The 24,773-nt window shown below is 41.9% G+C and overlaps 1 protein-coding gene across 1 annotated transcript; it reads left to right on the forward strand.

The window, feature by feature from the left end:
• The first annotated feature begins 4,587 nt into the window (after window positions 1–4,587).
• Window positions 4,588–22,889, forward strand: LOC121570015 (purine nucleoside phosphorylase). Its single transcript, XM_045216614.1, has 7 exons — window positions 4,588–4,743; window positions 8,088–8,260; window positions 13,525–13,628; window positions 18,443–18,618; window positions 20,139–20,329; window positions 21,588–21,667; window positions 21,821–22,889. Exons 1-7 carry the CDS (start codon window positions 4,718–4,720, stop codon window positions 21,965–21,967), a joined length of 897 nt encoding a protein of 298 aa, XP_045072549.1. The 5' UTR covers window positions 4,588–4,717; the 3' UTR covers window positions 21,968–22,889.
• The last annotated feature ends 1,884 nt before the right edge of the window (window positions 22,890–24,773 follow it).

Below are 24,773 nucleotides of genomic sequence, written 5' to 3' on the forward strand. Positions count from 1 at the left end.
TTGACTCAAAGAGAGAGAAAGACAATAGTTGAACAGTTTTAAACAAATTAATTTCTTCCAAAATGAAGGAGAAGCAAGAGAGAAATAGAGAGCGAGTGTCATTTTTTTTCAGTTTTACTTACTTAGCTAGCATATGCAGCTAGCTAGTTTAGCCTACTGAAACACCCTGCTCAAACAGAGGGATGCTATGTTAGCTAGCTGGCTTTCCAACACAACACTGGAACTCTTTCAAGTCAAGGTAAGCTTTTGGTATTACTAATTTATTTCCACCAGGGCCCGCTGGTGTAACTGCTTACTGACTGTACACTGTAACGTTACTTCATGGTTGTAGTAGGTTTACTAACGCGTTAGTTCTATTAGCTATGTCATCTCAAATATGTCTCTCGACCTGTGTGCACCTACGTTGTAAACTTTCATTCATAGGCTAGGTTGTAGCAACCTCATGATGGGTATAGGGAAAATTTGAGTATCATGTAGTAGCCTAAACCTATCGCTGTTACATTGAACTGGGTGAATGGAATATGAATGAGAGTCATCCAATATGCTGTAATAGAAATAAGGCCATGCTCATGAAAAAATGTTTTGTCCTCCCTCATCTTAAACGGCACTGACCGCCACTGATCTGATTGAGGATCCATGTTCGACTTTGCCTGGCTACCCAGACTCCTTGCTCCGGCCAAACACTACGCCAAGCCCTCCGCAATGAGGCCGGATCTGAGTACCTCCCAGCCGATTTCTGGAACGCAAGTACATTCTAACCGCTCTGATTGGTCCCAGAAACTGATGAGGTGGGCCAGAGCCAGAACACACGTGGGTAAAGCAGCATTTAGAAAATGTGTCATTGGTTTTGATACTCTGATGTTGTTTTGTATAACACCCCTCATGTGGCCATCACCACAAACAACTTAAATGATGGCAGTCTCAGACTGAAGTATGTAACAAACATAGAGCAGCGGAAGAATTCAGTTTGAGTTGTCAGGCAAGGTTCGACTAAGGAGGCCCTTTTCAATGAGGGCAGGCGGGGTCAGGGATGGAGGCTTTCTATCAGAGAAAGGTGTTGAGTTGCCCTTTAAAACAGAGCTATTTCCCTCTGCATCCTCCCTCGGTGGGTGGTGGGGGTGGGACCTCTGGCTCTAACCGAAAGACAGCCACGCCAAGAGGTGAGGCGTCGGGTGGAACAATTTAATTTCATGACACCATCTCGCCCCCAAGCATGACATGTGTGTTTTGGTAAGATGACGCCCATGAAGGGGGAGTTCCCTGAGACCCCACTGCCTCTCCCCAACCACCCAGCCATGGAGGAGTCTCTAGGATCAGGACAGCTATTTTTTGTCTGTTCGCTGCTTATGTATGGTCTCCTGTCTCACACTGATTCTCCCCATAGGAGAGGACAAATACATGTAGATGCAAATGAGCTGCCAGGGCCTGGAGCCAGAATAAGATGCTCTCACTGGTCCCATTGTCTGCACACAGCCATGTCAAAAAACACATGTATTTGATACAGTTATCCTCCCGAGCAGGGTTCAGTAGCTTCATAACACATTCATAACCCATACATACAGCATTAATAAGCAGTACATAAGCAGTTGATATTTTAGCTGTGTTTAGGAGCGCAAAACTACTCTTACATAATAGTATGTTTTCTGAACTCCGACAAGATCAGTGAATCAGTCTGCAGAACTATTTGCTAAGTGTGCGTGTGCGTGTGTCTGTGTGTGTATTCGTGCATGCTTGTGTGTGTGTGTGTGTGTGTGTGTGTGTGTGTGTTTGCGTACGCATACACATACAGTTGAATGACCCTGTCTAGACAAATAGATTCATTATGGTCAAGGTCACTCCAGAATTGAACATCGTCCTGCCAGGTGCAATGTGATGGTTTCAGAGGCTTTAGTTTAAGCCCATTGCCAGTCTGACTGAGCTTCTGACACATTATGTCCCTGTATTACCACCACAGTAACCAGTACCAACTTGTGTCATCATAGCCCATTAAGAGATACTACTCTTATCTAATCAATTCATCTGCAATCATCACAATTGAGTTGACCAGTAGCAGCAAATAGGTTATAAAACAAATTGAATGAGTAACGTAGCCTATCGGTCCACAATGAACTAAGATGTGAATCTGTGGTCGTCCATCATGTAATCCTCTTGTTTTTGTTTGTCATGATATACTCTTTCATCTAGAGCTGCATATAGGCTGTGTTTACACAGGCAGCCCAATTCAGATCTTTTTGCCACAAATTGTTCTTTTGACCAATCGGATCAGATCTTTTGCCAATAATTGGGTAAAGGATCAGAATTAGGGGCATCCCAAGTGGCGCAGCAGTCTAAGGAACTGCATCGCTGTGCTTGAGGCATCACTACAGACCCGGGTTCGATCCCCGACTGTGTCACAACCTGCCGTGACTGGGAGTACCATAGGGAGGCGCACAATTGGCTCAATTGTCGTCCGGGGTAGGGGAGTGTTTGCCCTGGGGGGCTTTACTTGGCTCATCGCACTCAAGCGACTCATTGTGGCGGGCCGGGTGCCTGCAGGCTAACTTTGGTCGTCATTTGAACTGTGTTTCCTCTGATACATTGGTTAAGGAGCGCAGTTTGGCGTGTCACGGAGGACACATGACTTCATCTTCGCCTCTCCCGAGCCTGTTGTGGAGTTGCAGCGATGAGGCAAGATCGTAATTGGATAAGACAAAATTGGGGAGAAAAAGGGGGGTAAAATACCAAAAAATATATATAATATCAGAATTGGTCTGCCTGTGTGAACGTAGCCTAATCATTAGGAGCACAACATATTTTACTGGGCGAGATGCCAGGGCTTCTCCTAGAATTTTCCATAGTTCCACATTTTTTGGAAGAAGCAATCCCTCGTGCACAGACTATCTTAACATTTGTCGAAGGGAAGGATGCGATGAGTAACAAGCAACAGTAGTTCCGGTGCTTTGGTTTTCCGTCACTGGTTATTTCGAGGTATCAGGTTTGGGTGGTGCTTAATTTGGGCATGGGGATTTCAAGAAATGAAAGGGGCATCTGACACAATTACATAATATTTTAGTTCTGCGTTTCTGAGATTAGGGAAGAAGAAAATTTAATTTTGTCAGATTTCTGCACATCTAACATTAATTCAAATAAAGCATAGTATGAAATTCCATGATTAAACAAATGTACTCCCCCAAAAAACTATTTGAGAGAGCTTAGAGAGAAGCTTAGAGAGAGTGAGCTGGATAGAGAACACATTGTGACAACGCAATCGTCCTTGAGAGTAGAGTTAGGTTATCCCACGGCTCATCCAAAATCATACACAATGAACATGGCATGCACACACACACACACACACACACACACACAGCATCTGTTGGGTTTTCATCAGGATAATCAGCTGTCTGGATTCCCCTCCATAGACCAAATCTGGCACAGTACTAAAGTCAACCACAACCTACAGGGAGCAATAATTAAAGGTATGTTAATGACTGTAATAACCATATCAGTGCACTCCTTTCATATCCCAGCAAGGCAAACTGTCTAATTCAATGTCCTCCTGTAGCTCAGTTGGTAGAGCATGGTGCTTGCAACGCAAGGGTTGTGGGTTCGTTTCCCACGGGGGGCCAGTATGAAAAATGTATGCACTCACTAATTGGAAGTCGCTCTGGATAAGAGCATCTGCTAAATGACTGAAATGTAAAATGTAGATGATAAGTCCTGAATCCTGATCGATGTAAATCCCCTGTAATACCTACTCCTGCCACTAGCTGTTTAGCATTCTTTATAACTAATGATTTACTAAATACTATACACAAGTTTTTACTGAACCCATACCTTTCTACTCAATAATCAAACATCAAATGTTTTGGAAATGTGTCTGTACCTTGGAATCCTGTAGATTTGTTCAGTTCCTTAGTAACCCTCATGTAAGAGTGCATCATATAATGTTATGTAACCTAATGTTACTCATTGACTGGTTTTACCTTGAACTCAGGGCATCAACACTATCTAGTCAAAATATGGTTGTGTGCTATGTGCACACCTCTCTCTCACGCAAAGTTCATGCTATGTGTGGTTGGGAGCCAGATGTGTCTGAAGAAATGTGGAGGTGTTAGCAGAATGAAAGGTCAAGGGTCACAGACACCAGCTGACTAGGATGATAGTGGCATATGGTGACGGACACCAGACATTTACCCAGAGATGTCCCCACCAACCCACCTTTGGCCACCTGAATTAATATTGTTTTGCCCCATTTCACAAATAACAGCAATTAATAATCCTATGCTGTAATAAACAACCCATTAGTGATATTGCTTAAACTGATATCAAATAAGTTAGACATATTTACTTAATATTTGTTAGTGAGTATTGTAGTAAGGTCATTTCCGATTTGTTAAACAAATGTACTTTCACTATGAACGTGACTTCAAATAGGTAAAAGAACATTGGGAAACCCTGTAACTATTTGCTTGTACCCTTGTCACATCGAACCTTTGCATCCCACGAGGACGTGGGAGACATCTCCATGTGACTCGGCACGTTTTTTTCTCCAGGAATCCAAGAATATATCCCACACTATCTCCCACCTCAAAATCAACCAATGAAAAGGTTCCACACACAAGGTTGAGTGGCACTATCTCACTCCCTCATGCTATCTCTTAACTCTATCTATCGTTGCCAGCTTTGATTATTTCTAAACTCTCCACCAGACTGCACCTGCCAGACCTGTTTGTGGATCATGCATACCAAAGGAAGTACAGAATGGTAAATGTTATTTTCTTCATATTTCACACATCAGACAATATTTCCAGTTAAATTGATTGGTTTACTAAGCATAAGCACAACTTTGATGCAGGGATGACAGTGAATACACACATTTCGATTTGTTTCCCATAAATTATTAAACAAAAATGGAATTGTTACATATATTCAATATGTTTCTTTAAAACAAACATACTAGCAGTTATAAAGGCTTTATGAGGGACTTACTAAGGAACATTTGAAAATTTGAATCTGAGAGGAATAAACAGTCACAGAGAGACATAGACTGCAGGTTAGCAGGATATGATATTTATTATTCAGTCTTGCTTTTGAATACACACACATTCCGAGGGGGCCTATATCAGAACAACTTACAAGTCAGGTCACATGCTGTGCACTCAATGAATCCAAGAGGCTAAATCGGATTTCAATTGGAAACAGGCTATGTTAAAATACCACTCAGGGGTTGACAATCTGTGGAACAATTGCTTTGAATATGTTTCCTCAGGTCAGGCACCCCATTTCAGAAGAGCAGTGAGATCTCCTCACTTATTTCAGTCATTCCTCCCATGCCTCCATTGGTTTATTAGTTGGAGTTATTCCTGTTTGATCATAATGAAGGAAAACTAAACTGTTCGCTATTCGGATTTGTTGCGTTGTAACTTGTAATAAGGTGTGCACTTCTAATTTGATATTTATACATAAAAAGACAACATCCATAAAGTTTGTGTGAAATGTAATAGGTATTTTCTCTTACTTTGATTTTATGTCCCCCGTCAAAAGATAATATTTTATAACACCATAGAACCTTTACCAAGGCTTCTTATAAGTTGTCTTACACAATATAACCTTAGGTATATACTTTGGATATACAGTGCCTTCAGAAAGTATTCACACCCCTCGACTTTTTCCACATTTTGTTGTGTTACAGCCTGAATTTAAAATAGATTACATTGAGAGTTTGTGTCACTGGTCTACACACAATATCCCATAATGTCAAAGTGGATTTGTGTTTTTAGACATTTTTACAAATTAATAGAAAATGAAAAGCTGAAATGTCTTGAGTCAATAAGTATTCAACCCCTTTGTTATGGCAAGCCTAAATAAGTTCAGGAGTACAAATGTGCTTAACAAGTCACATAATAAGTTGAATGGACTCACTTTTTGTGTAATACTAGCGTTTAACATGATTTTTTAATGACTACCTTATCTCTGTACCCGACACATACAATTATCTGTAAGGTCCCTCAGTTGAGCAGTGAATTTCAAACACAGATTCAACCACAAAGACCAGCGAGGTTTTCCAATGCCTCGCAAAGAATGGCACCTATTGGTGGATGGTGTATCAATACACCCAGTCACTACAAAGATACAAGCGTCCTTCCTAAGTTGCCGGAGAGGAAGGAAACCGCTCAGGGATTTCACCATGACTAAAATAGTTTCAGAGTTTAATGGCTGTGAAAGGAGAAAACTGAGGATAGATCAACAACATTGTAGTTACTCCACAATACTAACCTAACTGACAGAGAGAAAAGAAGGAAGCCTATACAGAATATAAATATTCCAAAACAAGGCACTAAAGTAATACTGCAAAAAAAATTGCTAAGCAAATTCACTGTTCAAAGCTCTTAGAGACTTACCCAGAAAGACTCACAGCTGTAATCGCTGCCGAAGGTGCTTCTATAAGGTATTGACTCAAATCAAATCAAATATTATTTTTCACATGCGCCGAATACAACAGGTGTAGACCTTACCGTGAAATGCTTACTTACAAGCCCTTAACCAACAATGCAGTTCAAGAAATAGAGTTAAGAAAATATTTACTAAATAAACGAAAGTAAAAAATAAAATAAAAAGTAACACAATAAAATAACAATAACAAGGCTGTATACAGGGGGCACCGGTACCGAGTCAATGTGCGGGGGTACAGGTTAGTCAAGGTAATTTGTACATGTAGGAGGGGTAAAGTGACTATGCATAGATAATAAACAGCGAGTAGCAGCAGTGTAAAAACAAAGGGGGGCATTTGATTAATTGTTCAGCAGTCTTATTGCTTGGGGGTAGAAGCTGTTAAGGAGCCTTTTGGACCTAGACTTGGCGCTCCGGTACTGCTTGTCATGCGGTAGCAGAGAGAACAGTCTATGACTTTGGTAACTGGAGTCTTTGACAATTTTCTGGGCCTTCCTCTGGGGTGTGAATACTTATGTAAATGAGATATTTCTGTATTTAATTGTCAATAAATTATCAAACATTTCACTTCGTCATAATAATAATAATAATATGCCATTTAGCAGACGCTTTTATCCAAAGCGACTTACAGTCATGAGTGCATACATTTTTACGTATGGGTGGTCCCGGGGATCGAACCCACTACCCTGGCGTTACAAGCACCATGCTCTACCAATTGAGCCACAGAGGACCACATTATGGGTTATTGTGTGTAGATGGTTGAGAATTATTTTTGGCTGAATTATATCAGGCTGTAACACAACAAAATGTGGAATAAGTCAAGGGGTATAAATACTTCCTGAAGGCACTGTAAACAAAGATGTAAGTAGATATGTTATCTCATCTACCGTGCATCATTTTCGATGATAAAGAATATTGTTCCTAGAAGGATACAGTCAGTATCTTCTTCATCTATTGCAAGTGTGTTTTAGTTCTATCTAACCAATGATAAAGTTGAGCAATACCTTACTCCGTTGCCCAATTCACTTAATTGCCCAATTCAAAATTGACTGCTTGTCACTACCACCTAGGGACTTGTTCTGAAAGGGATATAGAAGGTGTTACATAATATGGCAAAAAAAGATTCACATAGTCTATCAGAAGGTAAGGTGGAACTATTACCATATTGCTCATACCTAATCCTTTCATATCCACATTACATTTGGAGTGGTAGGGACAAGGGGTTAATTTGGAATTAAGCCTCTGTCTCTACATCAGGGGTAGGCAACTAGATTCAGCCGTGGGCCATTTTTATCGGAGCGGATGGTTGGGGGGCCAGAACATAATTAAAATAATTTATGCACTGCAAATTGACCACAACTAAGCCCAAAACTAGATTTGTATTTGAAAATAACAATCATTTCATGCCTTGATTACATGGAGACACGATCACGTCTCTTTTCTTATTTGTGGGAATGCTTGGGAACAGATTTCCTAAATTAAACAAATGTTTTGCTGAATTCCTGGTGATTCTTTGACCAAAAATTAAAATCCCCCCCAAAAAACAGATTTGCGGGCCGGTTTTGGCCCGTGGGCCACCTGTTGCCGACCCCTGCTCTACATGGTGTGTAGTCAGGCAGTCCATTTCAAAATAATTACATGAGTGTCATCTCTCCTAGCTGTTGCTCTTTTGAAGACTACAATCAGACGACAGAATGGCTTCTGAGCCGGACGAGACACAGGCCTAAGATCGCAGTTGTGTGTGGCTCTGGCCTGGGCCTTCTCGCCGACGGTGTTACCAACAAACAGACCTTCCCTTACGCAGATATCCCCAACTTCCCCGTCAGCACAGGTGAGATGACGTCACTGTCACAAACATATAATGTGTCATGATAATATTGATATGAGACTAATGATAGTGTAATGTAGTCTCTACCCAGCAAACAGGTGAACCTGTGTAGTGCTCTTAATTATGCCTGCACAGCAGAGGAATTTACATTTTCCTCAATGATTCCGCTGACACACCATTGCAGCTAAGTAGTTTATTATTTACATGCTGAAATGCATTTGGGATTTCTGTGTGTATTTGTCAAAATGTTGCAAGGCTTAACAAATCATAACCAGCTAGCGGGAAAATGAACCAAGAATGAATAACTACGCCCCATGAATAAAATATTATAACTTGAGTAAAAATAGGCCCTAATATCTGCCACATGGAATTCTTATTATGATCTCATGGACATATTTAAATATTCATCATGTGGAGGTGAATATAAAATGTCTTCATAAGTGCTCAAATGTTCCTTTTCCTATTATCATTAGAGTAAGGTGGGTCTTTGTCTTTGCAGAAAAACCATAGCCTCCTGTCTAGTAACCAGCTTTTTTTGTGTCTTTGGACAACAATACCATCATGAATAAACAATTGAGAAGCCTTGAATTAACATTCTTTGACCATGTTGCCTTCATTAGACAGAGCTGACATTTTTTTAATTACCTTCAATTCAGGTTTGGTTTGTGTTGCAGTCTTCCCCATTATCTTCTAGTTAATTTAAGCTTGTCAGAGAGAAGCCCATTGAAAACACTAATCGATGTTCAGTGCAGCACTAGCCTTCTCGTTTTGGTCAATTACATGGAGAGCAAAATGATTCGCAAACATTCTAAATGAGTGTGATTTCAGACAGTACAAATATTGTTGTTTGCCTGTGAACAGGTGCTATGCTGTGGGAACCTGTAACAGCAAACAAATACAGTTTTTTTGCCTATCCGATAACATTTAAAAACATAGGGCCAGATTAAATCAAATCCAAAAAACATAACACATAGCAGTATCCAAATAAAGGCTTAGATAACCAGTACGATAGTGAATCCTTAGAAATACATTATTTGCTTGGTCACTCACACCAAATCTTTATAAAATGACATCCAGTTACACTCATTAAAACAAGTTAATGCAGCAATGGAATGGATTCTGAAGTAACTTCAATGGAATGAGTAATAACTGGCACCATCCTGCCCCTAAACTTCCCTCTGCCATCCATCAATCTCTGACAGAAGAGAAGAAAGTCAGTGTTGTAATTATTCAGGTCCTAACTCACTACGCAACACTTTTCAACAAATCGTCTCTGACAAAACTCAGGGTCAAATGAACATAATCTCCACACCACCAAACATAACTCTGCTGTAGTCTCAGCCATCATCCCCACTATAAAGAAGGGTACTAAACAGACAGTTACAGTTGACATTTGACTGTGGATGACTTACACTCATATTTCAATAGCACAGATACTGTTCCTACACTGCATGCTCTCCTGAGTATTACAGTGCATTCGGAAAGTATTCAGACCCCTTTACCTTTTCCACATTTTGTTATTTTAAGGCCTTATTCTAAAATGGATCAAATTAAAAATGTTCCTCATCAATCTACACACAATACCCCATAATGACAAAGCGAAAATCTTTGCAAATGTATTCAAAATAAAAAACAGAAATACCTTATTTACATAAGTATTCAGACCCTTTCCTATGAGACTCGAAATTGTGCTCAGGTGCATCCTTCCATTGATAATCCTTGAGATGTTTCTAAAACTTGATTGGAGTCCACCTGTGGTAAATTCAATTGATTGGACATGATTTGGAAAGGCACACACCTGTCTATATAAGGTCCCACAGTTGACAGTGCATGTCAGAGTAAGAAACAGGCCATGAGGTTGAAGGAATTGTCTGTAGAGCTCCGAGACAGGATTGTGTTGATGCACAGATCTGGGGAAGGGTACCCCAACATTTCTGCAGCATTGAAGGTCCCCAAGAACACAGTCGCCTCCATCATTCTTAAATGGAAGTTTGGAACCACCAAGACTCTTCCTAGAGCTGGCCGCCCGTCCAAACTGAGCAATCGGGGGAGAAGGGCCTTGGTCAGGGAGGTGACCAAGAACCCGATGGTCACTGACAGAGCACCAGAGTTCCTCTGTGGAGATGGGAGAACCTTCCATAAGGTCAACCATCTCTGCAGCACTCCATCAATCAGGCCTTTATGGTAGAGTGGCCAGACGGAAGCCACTCCTCAGTAAAAGGCACATGACAGCCCACTTGGAGTTTGTTAAAAGGCACCTAAAGGACTCTCAGACCATGAGAAACAAAATTCTCTGGTCTGATGAAACCAAGATGGAACTCTTTGGCCTGAATGCCAAGCGTCATGTCTGGAGGAAACCTGGCACAATCCCTACGGTAAAGCATGGTGGTAGCAGCATCATGCTGCGGGGATGTTTTTCAGCGGCAGGGACTGGGAAACTAATCAGGATCGAGGGAAAGATGAACGGCGCAAAGTACAGAGAGATCCTTGATGAAAACCTGCTCCAGAGCGCTCAGGACCTCAGACTGGGGTGAAGGGTTCACCTTCCAACAGGACAACAACCCTAAGCACACAGCCAAGACAACGCAGGAGTGGCTTCAGGACAAGTCTCTGAATGTCCTTGAGTGGTCCAGCCAGAGCCCGGACATGAACCCGATCAAACATCTCTGGAGAGACCTGAAAATACCTGTGCAGCGACACGCTCCCCATCCAACCTGACAGAGCTTGAGAGGATCTGCAGAGAAGAATGGGAGAAACTCCCCAAATACAAGTGTGCCAAGCTTGTAGCGTCATACACAAGAAGACTTGAGGCTGTAATCGCTACCAAAGGCGCTTCAATAAAGTACTGAGTGAAGGGTCGGGATACTTATGTAAATTTTATATAAACGTTCTTGTTTTTGTAGTTTTTTTGCAAAAATGTCAAAAAACCTGTTTTTGCATTGTTATTATGGGATACTGTGTGTAGATTGTTGAGGGGAAAAAACAATTTAATCCATTTTAGAGTAAGGCTGTAACGTAACAAAATGTGGAAAAAGTCAATGGGTCTGAATACTTTCCAAATGCACTGTATATAGTCTATGTGTGATCTATGTGACATTATAAACTGGGTGGTTCAAGCCCTGAATGCTGATTGACAAAAACATTTGTTTTTACTGTTCTAATTACATTGGTAACCAGTTTATAATAGCAATAAGGCACCCCAGGGATTTGTGGTATATGGCCAACATACCATGGATAATGGCTGTATCCAGGCACTCTGCATTGCGTCGTGCATAAGAACAGCCCTTAGCCGTGGTATATTGGTCACATACCACACCTCCTCGGGCCTTATTGCTTAAGTATAGGCTTTGTGATCTGTTCTATTATTTATTTTCAACTGCAAACACACTTATCTCATTCATATTCCATAACCATGCATTTTGAGTATCTACTACAGCATATGGAGGGTAGGTCCCATTGTATGTACAGTGGGGAAAAAAAGTATTTAGTCAGCCACCAATTGTGCAAGTTCTCCCACTTAAAAAGATGAGAGAGGCCTGTAATTTTCATCATAGGTACACGTCAACTATGACAGACAAATTTAGGAAAAAAAATCCAGAAAATCACATTGTAGGATTTTTAATGAATTTATTTGCAAATTATGGTGGAAAATAAGTATTTGGTCACCTACAAACAAGCAAGATTTCTGGCTCTCACAGACCTGTAACTTCTTCTTTAAGAGGCTCCTCTGTCCTCCACTCTTTACCTGTATTAATGGCACCTGTTTGAACTTGTTATCAGTATAAAAGATACCTGTCCACAACCTCAAACAGTCACACTCCCAAACTCCACTATGGCCAAGACCAAAGCGCTGTCAAAGGACACCAGAAACAAAATTGTAGACCTGCACCAGGCTGGGAAGACTGAATCTGCAATAGGTAAGCAGCTTGGTTTGAAGAAATCAACTGTGGGAGCAATTATTAGGAAATGGAAGACATACAAGACCACTGATAATCTCCCTCGATCTGGGGCTCCACGCAAGATCTCACCCCGTGGGAATCAAAATGATCACAAGAACGGTGAGCAAAGATCCCAGAACCACACGGGGGGACCTAGTGAATGACCTGCAGAGAGCTGGGACCAAAGTAACAAAGCCTACCATCAGTAACACACTACGCCGCCAGGGACTCAAATCCTGCAGTGCCAGACGTGTCCCCCTGCTTAAGCCAGTACATGTCCAGGCCCGTCCGAAGTTTGCTAGAGTGCATTTGGATGATCCAGAAGAGGATTGGGAGAATGTCATATGGTCAGATGAAACCAAAATAGAACTTTTTGGTAAAAACTCAACTCGGATCGTGTTTGGAGGACAAAGAATGCTGAGTTGCATCCAAAGAACACCATACCTACTGTGAAGCATGGGGGGTGGAAACATCATGCTTTGGGGCTGTTATTCTGCAAAGGGACCAGGACGACTGATCCGTGTAAAGGAAAGAATGAATGGGGCCATGTATCGTGAGATTTTGAGTGAAAACCTCCTTCCATCAGCAAGGGCATTGAAGATGAAACGCATGGCTGGGTCTTTCAGCATGACAATGATCCCAAACACACCGCCCGGACAACGAAGGAGTGTAAGCTTCGTAAGAAGCATTTCAAGGTCCTGGAGTGGCCTAGCCAGTCTCCAGATCTCAACCCCATAGAAAATATTTGGAGGAGTTGAAAGTCCGTGTTGCCCAGCGACAGCCCCAAAACATCACTGCTCTAGAGGAGATCTGCATGGAGGAATGGGCCAAAATACCAGCAACAGTGTGTGAAAACCTTGTGAAGACTTACAGAAAACGTTTGACCTGTGTCATTGCCAACAAAGGGTATATAACAAAGTATTGAGAAACTTTTGTTATTGACCAAATACTTATTTTCCACCATAATTTGCAAATAAATTCATAAAAAATCCTACAATGTGATTTTCTGGATTTTTTTTTCTCATTTTGTCTGTCATAGTTGACGTGTACCTATGATGAAAATTGCAGGCCTCTCTCATCTTTTTAAGTGGGAGAACTTGCACAATTGGTGGCTGACTAAATACTTTCTTTCCCCACTGTATGTACACAGTGGTCCATGCAGAGCGTATTTCAATACAGCAGTATGAACAACACAAATCAGACATCTTCTGTGAAATGAAACATGAATAAAACATCAATTCACAGTTTGTATTTTCTAACCCTACATGAGACATGCTGTATCGCTAACCTCCTGTGACAGAATATGCTTGTGTTCTGTGTCTCTCGCAGTCCCGGGTCATGAGGGGTGTCTGGTGTTTGGTATTCTAAAAGGCAAATCCTGCGTCTTCATGCAGGGAAGATTCCATCTCTACGAGGGCTATTCACTCTGTAAGGTAAGTCCAAATACAGTGTCTGACCGATGAACAGGTAATAATATAATAATATATGCCATTTAGTAGATGCTATTATCCAAAGCGAATTACAGTCATGCGGGCATACACTTTACATATATGGGTGGTCCCAGGAATCGAACCTACTACCCTGACATTACAAGATTCATGTTCACCAACTGAGCTACAAAATCAGCTACAAAGGACCACATACATTTGGAGACTCCCAGTACCATGATGAAGACCTTGAAATGTTACACATATCCATCTATATTATTTTGGTATAGGCCACATTTTAAACATCCAACATTGACATTTGCTTTACACTACTACTGTTTCTACTCTTTTACCTTGCTGCTCTACCCTTTGAGATCAGGGAAACATCACATTCAACCCAGTCTCTGCTCATCTATAACCCTTACACATTCCTGTTACGGCGAGACCGGATGTTTTGAAATATTAATCACCAGTGTGTGCGCTTTACTTATATTAGCCATCATAAAGAAGGAAAAGAGTCAAACTAAATGGGTCCTTTCTTTTGGAACGCTATGCTAAACACTCTCCATTGTGGCTCAGCAAGGTCATGTTAACTGATGGAGCATTCCTCCTATTTGTATAACCGAGAGAGGCTGGCAGCTCCGGCCTTGGCCCATTAACTTTATCTGTCACAATCAGGGAACTGCTGACTCTGCACAAGGCTGTATATTTTAACAAACAAAGTTTAGGACAGGGTCGCCACTGATCTGGGCCCTGTTTCTTAAAAATATCCCTTGCAGCAATGAGGTCATTGTTGGGTCATTCGGTGTGAATTGAACAAAATGCCAATGAAATGTAGTATTTTTCAGAAACTAGTACAAAGAAATGTAATTTAAGAATGAAGCCATTTTCTCAAACAGCTTGTAAGGATGTTGGGCCAAATGGTGAGTGGATGAGAGGTATGTACCAGCAGGCGTTTATGGCACCTGTGTTGTGACACTTGTCTTGTTAGCAGCAACTTTCTATATGTAGGTTTTTGCTTGGTCACGACTTACAGCCCCAGTCAACCAGTCAATCAGTTGTAGCACTGCATATATATGATGTCACTCCAGAGTTAAATGAGTCCTTTCCTTACACTGTTTTGATTAAGACAGCATAAATGCAACCCTCTCTAGACCCTCTAGACCAGGTCTGCCCAACCCTGTTCCTGGAGAGCTACCGTCCTGTAGGTTTTTGCTACAACCCTAATCTAGCACACCTGATTCTAATAATTAGCAAGGTTGATAAGATTAATCAGGTTAGTAACACCTGGGGTTGGAGCGAAAACCTACAGGAGGGTAGCTCTCCAGGAACAGGGTTGGGCAACCCTGCTCTAGACCCTTGTTACCCTTGGTAAATTGCTATGGAATCTTCTGTTGTCCGGAGTGGCGAGGGGAATTCTCAGAGCAATTGTGACTTTGACAACATGACATGATGTATTAGAGTCAACCATCATGGCTGCCGGACACCGGCACATTAGTGATGCACAGGCTTTTTGGGCTTTCACTTAGGGTCACCACATTGTACCTGTCAATCAATAGCACTAGTAAAAAAAAAAAGACATTGCTCATTCTCATCCTTGATTCTGAATATTCCAGACAATAATTTGTTCCTATTGACCTAGATTGCATTGGACAGCGAAAGTATAGACATATTATATAACAGTCTATGAGAACAGCAGGAGACAGTCTAAAGATGTGTAATTATGATGAGATATGGAAGCAGCATCTCTACCTCCCAGGTCCTAGACAGTAGACATGTTATCATGTTCTCATTGACTGTGACCACAGAGGAGGGCTTAGGTTGCAGCCTCGCCATTGGACATTCAGAAGTATCTTACACCGCAAGAGGCTTTGGTGACAGTTTATAGGGAGAGAGAGAGAACGACAGACCAAATTATGCCCTCTAGATCAATGGCTTATCACCTATGGGCTGTTTCTCAATTCACCTGTCAATTCTGTTCAGATCAGAGTAGATGTATGAGAGGATCAAAAGGAGAGGAAGTAACTTTACACTGTTGAGATGCAGCCCATAGGTGAGCACTGTCACGGTTAGGGTTGCAAAGAGACAGTATATTACTGTGAACTTTCTACGTTTACCATTAAACTACCAGAATTTTGGTATCTTTCAAGGATGTTATGTAATCTATCACAAGACATCTAGTGGCACTTTTGGGTACTTCAGATTATCAAAGGTGTCTGTAACAATCTCTGGCCCTCTGTGTGGCCATATCACATAAGATTTTACAATTTAAAAAACAATTGAATGACAAAGCTGTAAACATTATCTTAAATATAAACCATGAACTTAGTGTCAAGTGTGGCTCAGTGGGTAGAGCATGGGTTGTGGGTTCGATTCCCATGGGGGACCAGTACGAAAAAGTACGAACATTTATGTATTTACTACTTACTGTAAGTCGCTCTGGATAAGAGTGTCTGCTAAATGACAAAAATTTAAAAATGTAGTGAATACAATTGGTATTTAATATGAGGGTTTCAGCATGAAATATCATTTATATATTTTTTACAAACGTTTATTTATTTTACTATGTCAATATGTATTTGTTGTCAATGTGTTGCCGTCAAACTGGTTGCAGTTGTGAAAAAAGTAAATAGTTGGAAGAGTTGCAGACTTCATTGAAAATAATGCCATTGTTGATTAGATGCTTTTTCATTAATTTGGCTATTTTCTCTTGAACCATATGGTCTATCTACTAGAAACTCATGGACAATATGGACACCGATATAATAAATGAATACTTTATATGAATTTTAAAAAAAATAATGTATTCAAGTATAAAATACCAAAGTTACAGTACATTTTCTGTTAATTAACAAAATTACAGAAAATTCCAGTAACTTTGGTAAATTACCGGTAGCTTTGCAACCCTAGTCACGGTAGATAGGTTTCCTATCTTGAGGGCTGACTGAGCATGCAGCACAACGTGTAAGGTGTTAGAGAAGAACAGGTGTGATTAAAGTGGATGTTGGACCGCTTTCCTATGGCTCAGTACACCAGACAAGGCGACAAATCGATTTCTGCTAAATTTACCAGAGCACATGCAACCGATACAGCTGTGGTTTCATCCTGCCATCTGCCCGCTCTCTGTCTGTCTCTTTGTCTTTCTCCCTGTCTCTTTCTCCCATTCTCTCCCTTCTTTTCTCTCTCTCTTTCTTAACCACCACCACCACACAATCTCACACTCTCCACTCTCATCTCCACACACCTCTCCATGTCTTCCCTGTTCTGCTCCCTTTCTTTCCCAACATTATCAGACAGCAGTCCAGTATGTGTGACAGGGACACCAGGGTGTCCATACACTCCATCAGCCCAGGGACACATCCATGAGTCATTGTATCTGACACCTCCGACACCAACATCACACCACTCTCACAAGAGTTTAGGTAAAGACAAAACAAATACAGACATGTTGCAGCGAGAATTCTCAGTCAATATCTAGAAGGAGTGGTGATGCTACTAGTTTGATACCAATTTTGCCACCAATTGTATATCTCCCTTTTCATACTCCTATATTTTATGATACACTTTTTTATTAATGTTTTTTTTTACATCAAGTGCCTGGTACATAGCAGAAAAGCAATATGGTTTTGCTTTGTGGAATCGCACACACACTCACACAAGTGCTCTCTCCCTCCCTCCCCCCTGATTTGTAATCAGGGTGTGAGCTGTTATCTCTCCTCTCAGTGTGTCGGTAGGAGATGCATGGCAAGGTTAATTAGCTGGCTTGCTTCGTTAGCCCTCCCTGACCTACTCTCTCTCTGTGAGTGGTGCCTTTCATACAAACTGCTAGCATGCAGCTGGAGTTAGCCTTGGCGCTAATTCTGTATTGTATAGTGGCTGTTATTGGAGCCTGCTGAGTGTTATTGGCATGCATGTTTAATTAAGATAAACATGTATACACACAAAAACATCACATATCCTATGCCACACCCAAATACACATGGCAGGTGAGGCAAGGACAGACATGGAGGGAGGGAGGCTAGAAAGGTGATCTGGCATTAATATATTCACCAATTGCCACTCCTAGCTTGCAAGCTGACAGAAATGTGCATTTTCATGAGTCACTGTACACTCACACACTGTTTATGGATGTTGCTGGTCTGACTTACATGTAGGATCTTAATTTGATACAGTTTGCTACAGCAGGAAAATAACAAGGCATTTAAATTCTTATGTGGATTATATTTAATGCAAAGAACAAAAATAGGACAGCACTCTGGTGAATGATCTTAAATAAAAATATATTTATTGCAGCACTCAAATACACTACAAGTTAAACATTTCCTGCATTTCAGTAAAGTTCTCCTGCAACACAGTGATCAAATTAAGATCCTACATCTGTACCCTATTTGGCATTTCTATATCAAGATCCTGAATTCATAAACCCCCCAAAGAGAAGTGAGTGTGACAGAGTTACAAGTTGTGGTTGCATGCTTGTTGCAGATTGTATGCACATCATCTTGTGTATTATTAGTGCTGGACCAAGAATGGTCCAAGAGAGGTCAGAGAATAATACAAACATTTTATGTCTAATTTCTCATCTTCCCCTTAATGGTACAATAAAGTGTTTGTAACATTCTCCTCACCTCTCCCCTCCTTTCCTCTCTTCTCTATTTATCTCTCCCTCCCTTTCTCTCTAACTCCCTTTTCCTGTTCACTCGTCCACTCCTTTCTCCTCCCCTCCTCTATACTTATATATTTATCTTGCTTTCTCTCTCTGACTCTCTTTCCACCTATATTTATCTCCTCTCCCGCTCCATCTCCCTCCTCTTCTCACCCAGGTCACATTCCCGGTGCGGATCTTCAAGCTGTTGGGTGTGGAGACCCTCATTGTGACTAATGCCTCAGGGGGCCTGTGTCCGGACTTCAAAGTGGGCGACATCATGCTCATTAAGGACCATATTAATCTGCCAGGCTTCGCCGGCCAGCACCCTCTGTGCGGCCCCAATGATGAACGGTACAACCAGAGACAGGGAGACAGAAAGATTGAGGGAAGAAAGGGGAGACGGGTAGAGAGGGGGAGGTAAGGAGAGAGGGGGAGGGGTGGGGGAGGGCACGGCACCAACTGTGCAGCTCCAATGATGAACGATACAGGCAGAGAGATGGAGAGAGGCAGGGAAGAGGGACGGAGAGAGGGGTGGGGGGTGGGGGAGAGTGGAAGTGGTGGAGGGAGAGTCAGGGAGAGAGGGAGAGTCAGGGAGAGAGGGTGAAAAATGTAGTATAGTCTGAAACACAAAGGTGGGAGGAGAGAAGGAAAGAGAGAGGGTTGCAGTCAGTGAGAGAACTGAAATACTCCCAGGAAGAGGAAGCAGGGGGAGAGGGAGAGGGAGAGGGAGAGGGAGAGGGAGAGGGAGAGGGAGAGGGAGAGGGAGAGGGAGAGGGAGAGGGAGAGGAAGCAGGGAGAGGGAGAGGGAGAGGGAGAGGGAGAGGGAGAGGGAGAGGGAGAGGGAGAGGGAGAGGGAGAGGAGAGGAAGCAGGGAGAGGGAGAGGAAGGAGAGGGAGAGGGAGAGGAAGCAGGGAGAGGAGAGGGAGAGGGAGAGGAGAGGGAGAAGAAAAAGAGAGAGGGAGAGGGAGAGGGAGAGGGAGAGGGAGAGGAAGCAGGGAGAGGGAGAGGGAGAGGGAGAGGGAGAGGGAGAGGGGAAGAAATACATACTCTTCAGGTGATCTATCTAGCTCATTAGGTTACATGGAACCTGTAATACATATTTTCCCTTTACAGCTAGGAGGTTGTAGATTAATGACAAATATATTGTATGTCGACTAGTAAAGTGATTTCCAAGCATTGTGCTCAGAGAGCTACAGGTAACTGCCAACATAATGGAAACGCTTGAGTAAATGAGGAATACAAAGTATATTGAAAGCAGGTGCTTCCACACAGGTGTGGTTTCTGAGTTAATTAAGCAGATAACATCCCATCATGCTGAGGGTCATGTATAAAAATGCTGGGCAGGCTATTATTTTGGCTACCATGGCTCTGCCCCAATAGGATGACAATGCCCCCATCCACCGGGCACGAGTGGTCGGTCACTGAATGGTTTGATGAGCATGAAAACAATGTAAATCATATGTCATGGCCGTCTCAGTCATCAGATCTCAACCCAATTGAACGGTGCCTGAGACAGCGTTTTCCACCACCATCAACAAAACACCAAATGATTGAATTTCTCGTGGAAGAATGGTGTCGCATCCCTCCAATAGAGTTCCAGACACTTGTAGAATCTATGCCAAGGTGCATTGACGCTGTTCTGGCTCGTGGTGGCTCAATGCCCTATTTATACACTTTATGTTGGTGTTTCCTTTATGTTGGCAGTTGCCTGTATTCTCTGTATACTATCATATTACTGTATTATATTACAGTATTATTCATATTATTAATTGTAGCAGATTATTGGTAGATTAGGAGCGATGCATTGCAATAGTATTTGCTCCATATGTCCCATCGATAAACCAGTATTGATTGGCTGTGCTCTGCTCCAGGTTTGGGATCCGGTTCCCCTGCATGTCAGATGCCTACAGTAAGGACCTGAGGAAGCTAGCTCTGGATATCAGTCATGAGCTGGACTATACCAACTTTGTGCGGGAAGGGGTGTACTGCATGGTGAGCGGGCCCAACTTCGAGACCATCGCTGAGGCACGCATGTTACAGGTCCTGGGGTGCGACTCTGTGGGTGAGTCGAGACAACACAGGCCTACGGCTACAACCACAAACAGGTTTTCATCACCAGAACTGGCTATGACTCGAGCAACAAATTACAGTTAATTTTAGGAAATGGTTCAATTTAAGTTTAAAGGGACAATAACTAGATATTTAATACAACTTGTGTTTCAAAATGCTGGATCAAGATCAAGCATCAACTCAGGAAGGGGATCTTTTGTCAGAGATCCAAGTGACCACCAGCCCACAACACGGTTTAACGGCAATATAAACACAGACGAGGCTTGCTCACTCTCCTTTTCCCCTTTGTAGTTCATTAACACTGCTCTAATTGGACCTCCCTCATAAAAAAAACCCTGCTGAGCTCGTTAATAAATGATGGTGCTAGCTCTGCTAACAGAGCCGACTCATGCTAATTAGCTTAGCGATTAGGTCAACAGATAGACCAACAGGCTGCTACATGCTGTGATGCTAATTGGTCTGATGATTTGATCCAGGATCAAAATAAAACACAAATATCCGTAACAATGTACAGTGGGCGGAACTAATGCATGACCTCTTTCATTATCCACTCTCCCTAAGAACATGTATTTTGCCGGCTTATTACCTTAAGAGATTGTTGTTGTTGTAGCCAAGCGATGACAAAGCAAAGCCATTTTGGTTCCTTGTTTTGGTGACCTATTGCGTTATTACTCCCGTGAGTGTTATCTTTAATGTGAGAGTCTAATTCAGGCCTGCCAATCCATCATTTCTTATATGGTGTTTTTTCTTTACCATGCTTGAGTTTCAGCTTAGTGGAGGCTGTGTTTGAGTGTGTCCTTTGGTTTAATAAGTATTTTGAAATGTTATGCTTTTTGGTTATGCCTGTAAAACATGTTTCGTCCTTGCATTCGTACAGTATGTGCCTGTGTACGTTGTATCCATGTTTTTAGCATGGTTTTAATGATGTGTGAGATCTGGCCTGTGTTCCCATAAAATACTAACAGTGGGAATGGGACCAAAGTTCAGGACCAAAGCTCAGGGAATGGGACCAAATCTCAGGGGGCAATACACAGAGGGGGTTATTAATGATGCAGCATACTATAACCACCTCTCCACACGCACACATACACACACCCATGACCCAGTGCCACCCACATCCCCCGTTGGATGTTTTTCAATTTCCATTAATTTTTTCTCTGCCCCCCTCCCCTCACCCTCCCACCCCTCTCTCTGCCAACCTCTGCTCCTGTCCCCGTCTCCACTCCCACCCCATTTCCTCTACCCCATAGGCATGAGTACGGTCCCAGAGGTGACAGTGGCCAAGCACTGTGGCCTGAGGGTCTTTGGTCTCTCTCTCATCACCAACATGGTATTGATTGACTTCTCTTATTGCTGTATATCGTTGTATGTACCTTATCTGCACACCCTGTGAACAGCTCAGCATTTCTATTCTGTCATCTGTTGACTAGTTATTGAGTATGGTACAGGAGCATCTTGATGTATTTTTATTATCATTGTGAAGGTCTCCCTGGACTACAGCCGTGAAGAGAAGGTGAACCATGAGGAGGTCCTGGAGATCAGCAAGATGAGGGCGGAGCATCTGCAGATGATGCTCAACACGCTTATCGCCCGTTCCCACCAGCTGGACGAGGGTATCAACGTCAACTGAAGGAGGGGGGATGGAGATAGAGAAAGAGACAGGCAGAGAGACATACTCAAATGTTGAAGGACACTCTCTGTCCCACACAGACACACACACAGAAATGTACACACACATGTGCATACATGCACACGTACATACCATTCACCTTGAATATTTATATAAATCAACCACCCATGATGAAAGAATTTAGTCAATTTTTCTAGTTTAATAAAAATATTCTAGAGAGAGAGAGAGAGAGAGAGAGAGAGAGAGAGAGAGAGAGAGAGAGAGAGAGAGAGAGAGAGAGAGAGAGAGGCATTTCATGACAAATAGTGGGCAAAAAGATATACAACTGAACTATTGTACAGATGATGGGGCTTTTCACTTCAAATTCCTCCTGCTATTCAGAGCTAGTGACAGAGAAAACACGTCCTAGATTATTATATTTATACAGTGCTTGCTTTTTTGTTATTATCATGTTTGGTTCCCCTCACTGTTTATAACGAGAATAAAACAATTATTTCTGTGCGTCATTGTGTTTACCACATAACACAAGTCTGTTTCATAGAGTTGATGAAAAACTACTATTTTCATGCTAAACAATTAGTGTTACGAGTTAGTATGACTGCAATAACAGTGAGAGCTCATGTAGAAATGATGTGTTTGTTGTAAGAATTTACACTGCAACAGAAAAAACGTACAGAAAAACTTGGTATCTTGCCAAAGCAAACGCTCTGTTCACTGCCTTGCCTTACAGTAAATCGAAGTGCATTCAGCTATAAAAAAAACACTGCCATCTTTCACAGGGCTCCTCAGCCAATATGGTGCAGTGGTACCTTCTGCACTGTAGTGATAAGCTTGGAGAACACTGATGTGTTCGTAACAAGGTTTTCCCATTGTAAATATATAGATACATATATAAATAAACATACAGTAGATATAGATCATAGACAGACTGTTATTGTGTTTATTTGCGTCTGTGTGTGTTCGTCAGTGCATTTGTGCGTGCGTGTGAATAGTGGGGCAGCAGGTAGACTAGCGGTTAAGAGCGTTGGGCCAGTAACTGAAAGGCTGCTTGTTCGAATCCCCGAGCCGACTAGGTGAAAAATCTGTCGACGTGCCCTTGAGCAAGGCAATTAACCCTAATTGCTCCTGTAAGTTGCTCTGGATAAGAGCGTCTGCTAAATAACTAAAATGTAGTACATTGGTGTGTGTGTAAAAATGGGGTAAAACAAGGTTAAACCAATCTATTCAGGGTCAGGCTCAAAGTAACCATGTGGATATAACCACATTGGATATTCAGGAATTCTGACCTTGTACATTGGCTAGTAGTAAAGGAGTCTGTAGAAGAAAAGTAGCCCTCCTCTAAGACAGTGGTAAAGGAGAGTGTAGAAGAAGAGTAGCCCTCCTCTAAGACAGTGGTAAAGGAGAGTGTAGAAGAAGAGTAGCCCTCCTCTAAGACAGTAGTAAAGGATCCAGTAGAAGAAGAGTAGCCCTCCCCTAAGACAGTAGTAAAGGAGGCAGTGCTCAGCTTGAAGAGACAATCATCTCTCATTGAAGAGACAATCTTCTCTCATTATAGACAAGACCAGGGGTGGCTGATTCTGGTTGTGGAGGGCCTTAGTGTCATAGGTTGTTGTTACAGTCAGTCCAGGGCTCGTAGCCACAAAGTGTCCGAGTAGGATTGTGATCTAGGATCAGTTTAGTCTTTTAGATCACAATACATTTGATTATATGGCCAGGTGGCTTTGTGTATACGGAGCCTGAACTAACACATCTGATTTAACTAATCATTATTGTGAGAGGAAACAAAAATAGCTCTCGCCACCTTATTTGTGAGTATTTAAAGTTGTATGCAGAGCAATACTTTACAATATTGAAACAGTATGGTTGACCATCTTTATTTAGACCTGGGACCTGTTTAGCTGAGTGTATTATAATGTAGCTAATACACTATTAGTAAACTAATCATAATATGAATCTCCCAGTGCTTTCTGTCATCCTTAAGACATTTACATTTTAGTCATTTAGCAGACGCTCTTCTCCAGAGCGACTTACAGTTAGTGAGTGCATACATTTTCATACTGGCCCCCCGTGGGAATCGAACCCACAACACTGGCGTTGCAAGCGCCATGCTCTACCAACTGAGCTACACGGGACTCAGACATCGTTAAGATGGATCAGTGGCTTTTCACACCCTGTTCATTTAGAAACTCCGTTATAAACTCATTCATGCTAACCTGGCAGGCCAAACAAGGCCGGAGGAGAAGGCTTTCGATCTAAATCGTCCCTTTCAATTTTCATCCTCACATGAGAAGGAATAGTGGCAGTTTCCTCCTTGCCTTCCAGTCATTACCAAGGAATACAAATGTTCTCCAGTATTACCAAAGACCCCATTAAAATCGGCAACATGAATAATTAGCAAATTATTGTAATTACACCAAAACTATTACCTTATAATCCAAAGGGGAAGTTAATTTATTAACAGGCTAATGTGGCAGTTTATCAGAGAGAGAGGTGATGTTTGGGTGTTTTTCTCCTTTCTCTGTGTTGATTGCCCTACATTGATGACTTGTATTGATGCTAAATGAGTTTGGTGATGTACAAAAATGCAAGCAGTATTTATTCAAAAATATTCAACAGGACATGCTACTGCATTCTGTCCTTTAGAATGTCAATCAATCAATCAATCAAATGTATTTTGTAAAACAGTAACGGCCTAGAAAAGCAGTAGCACATTGTTAAGGAAAAACTCATTAGAATGAAGCAACCTGGATATGAACCAAGCTCAGAGGGAAGGCCCATCCTCTTCTGGCTGTATGGAATGGGTTTT

This window comes from Coregonus clupeaformis, unplaced genomic scaffold (genome assembly GCF_020615455.1).
Source record: "Coregonus clupeaformis isolate EN_2021a unplaced genomic scaffold, ASM2061545v1 scaf0750, whole genome shotgun sequence".
Classification (NCBI taxonomy): domain Eukaryota; kingdom Metazoa; phylum Chordata; class Actinopteri; order Salmoniformes; family Salmonidae; genus Coregonus; species Coregonus clupeaformis.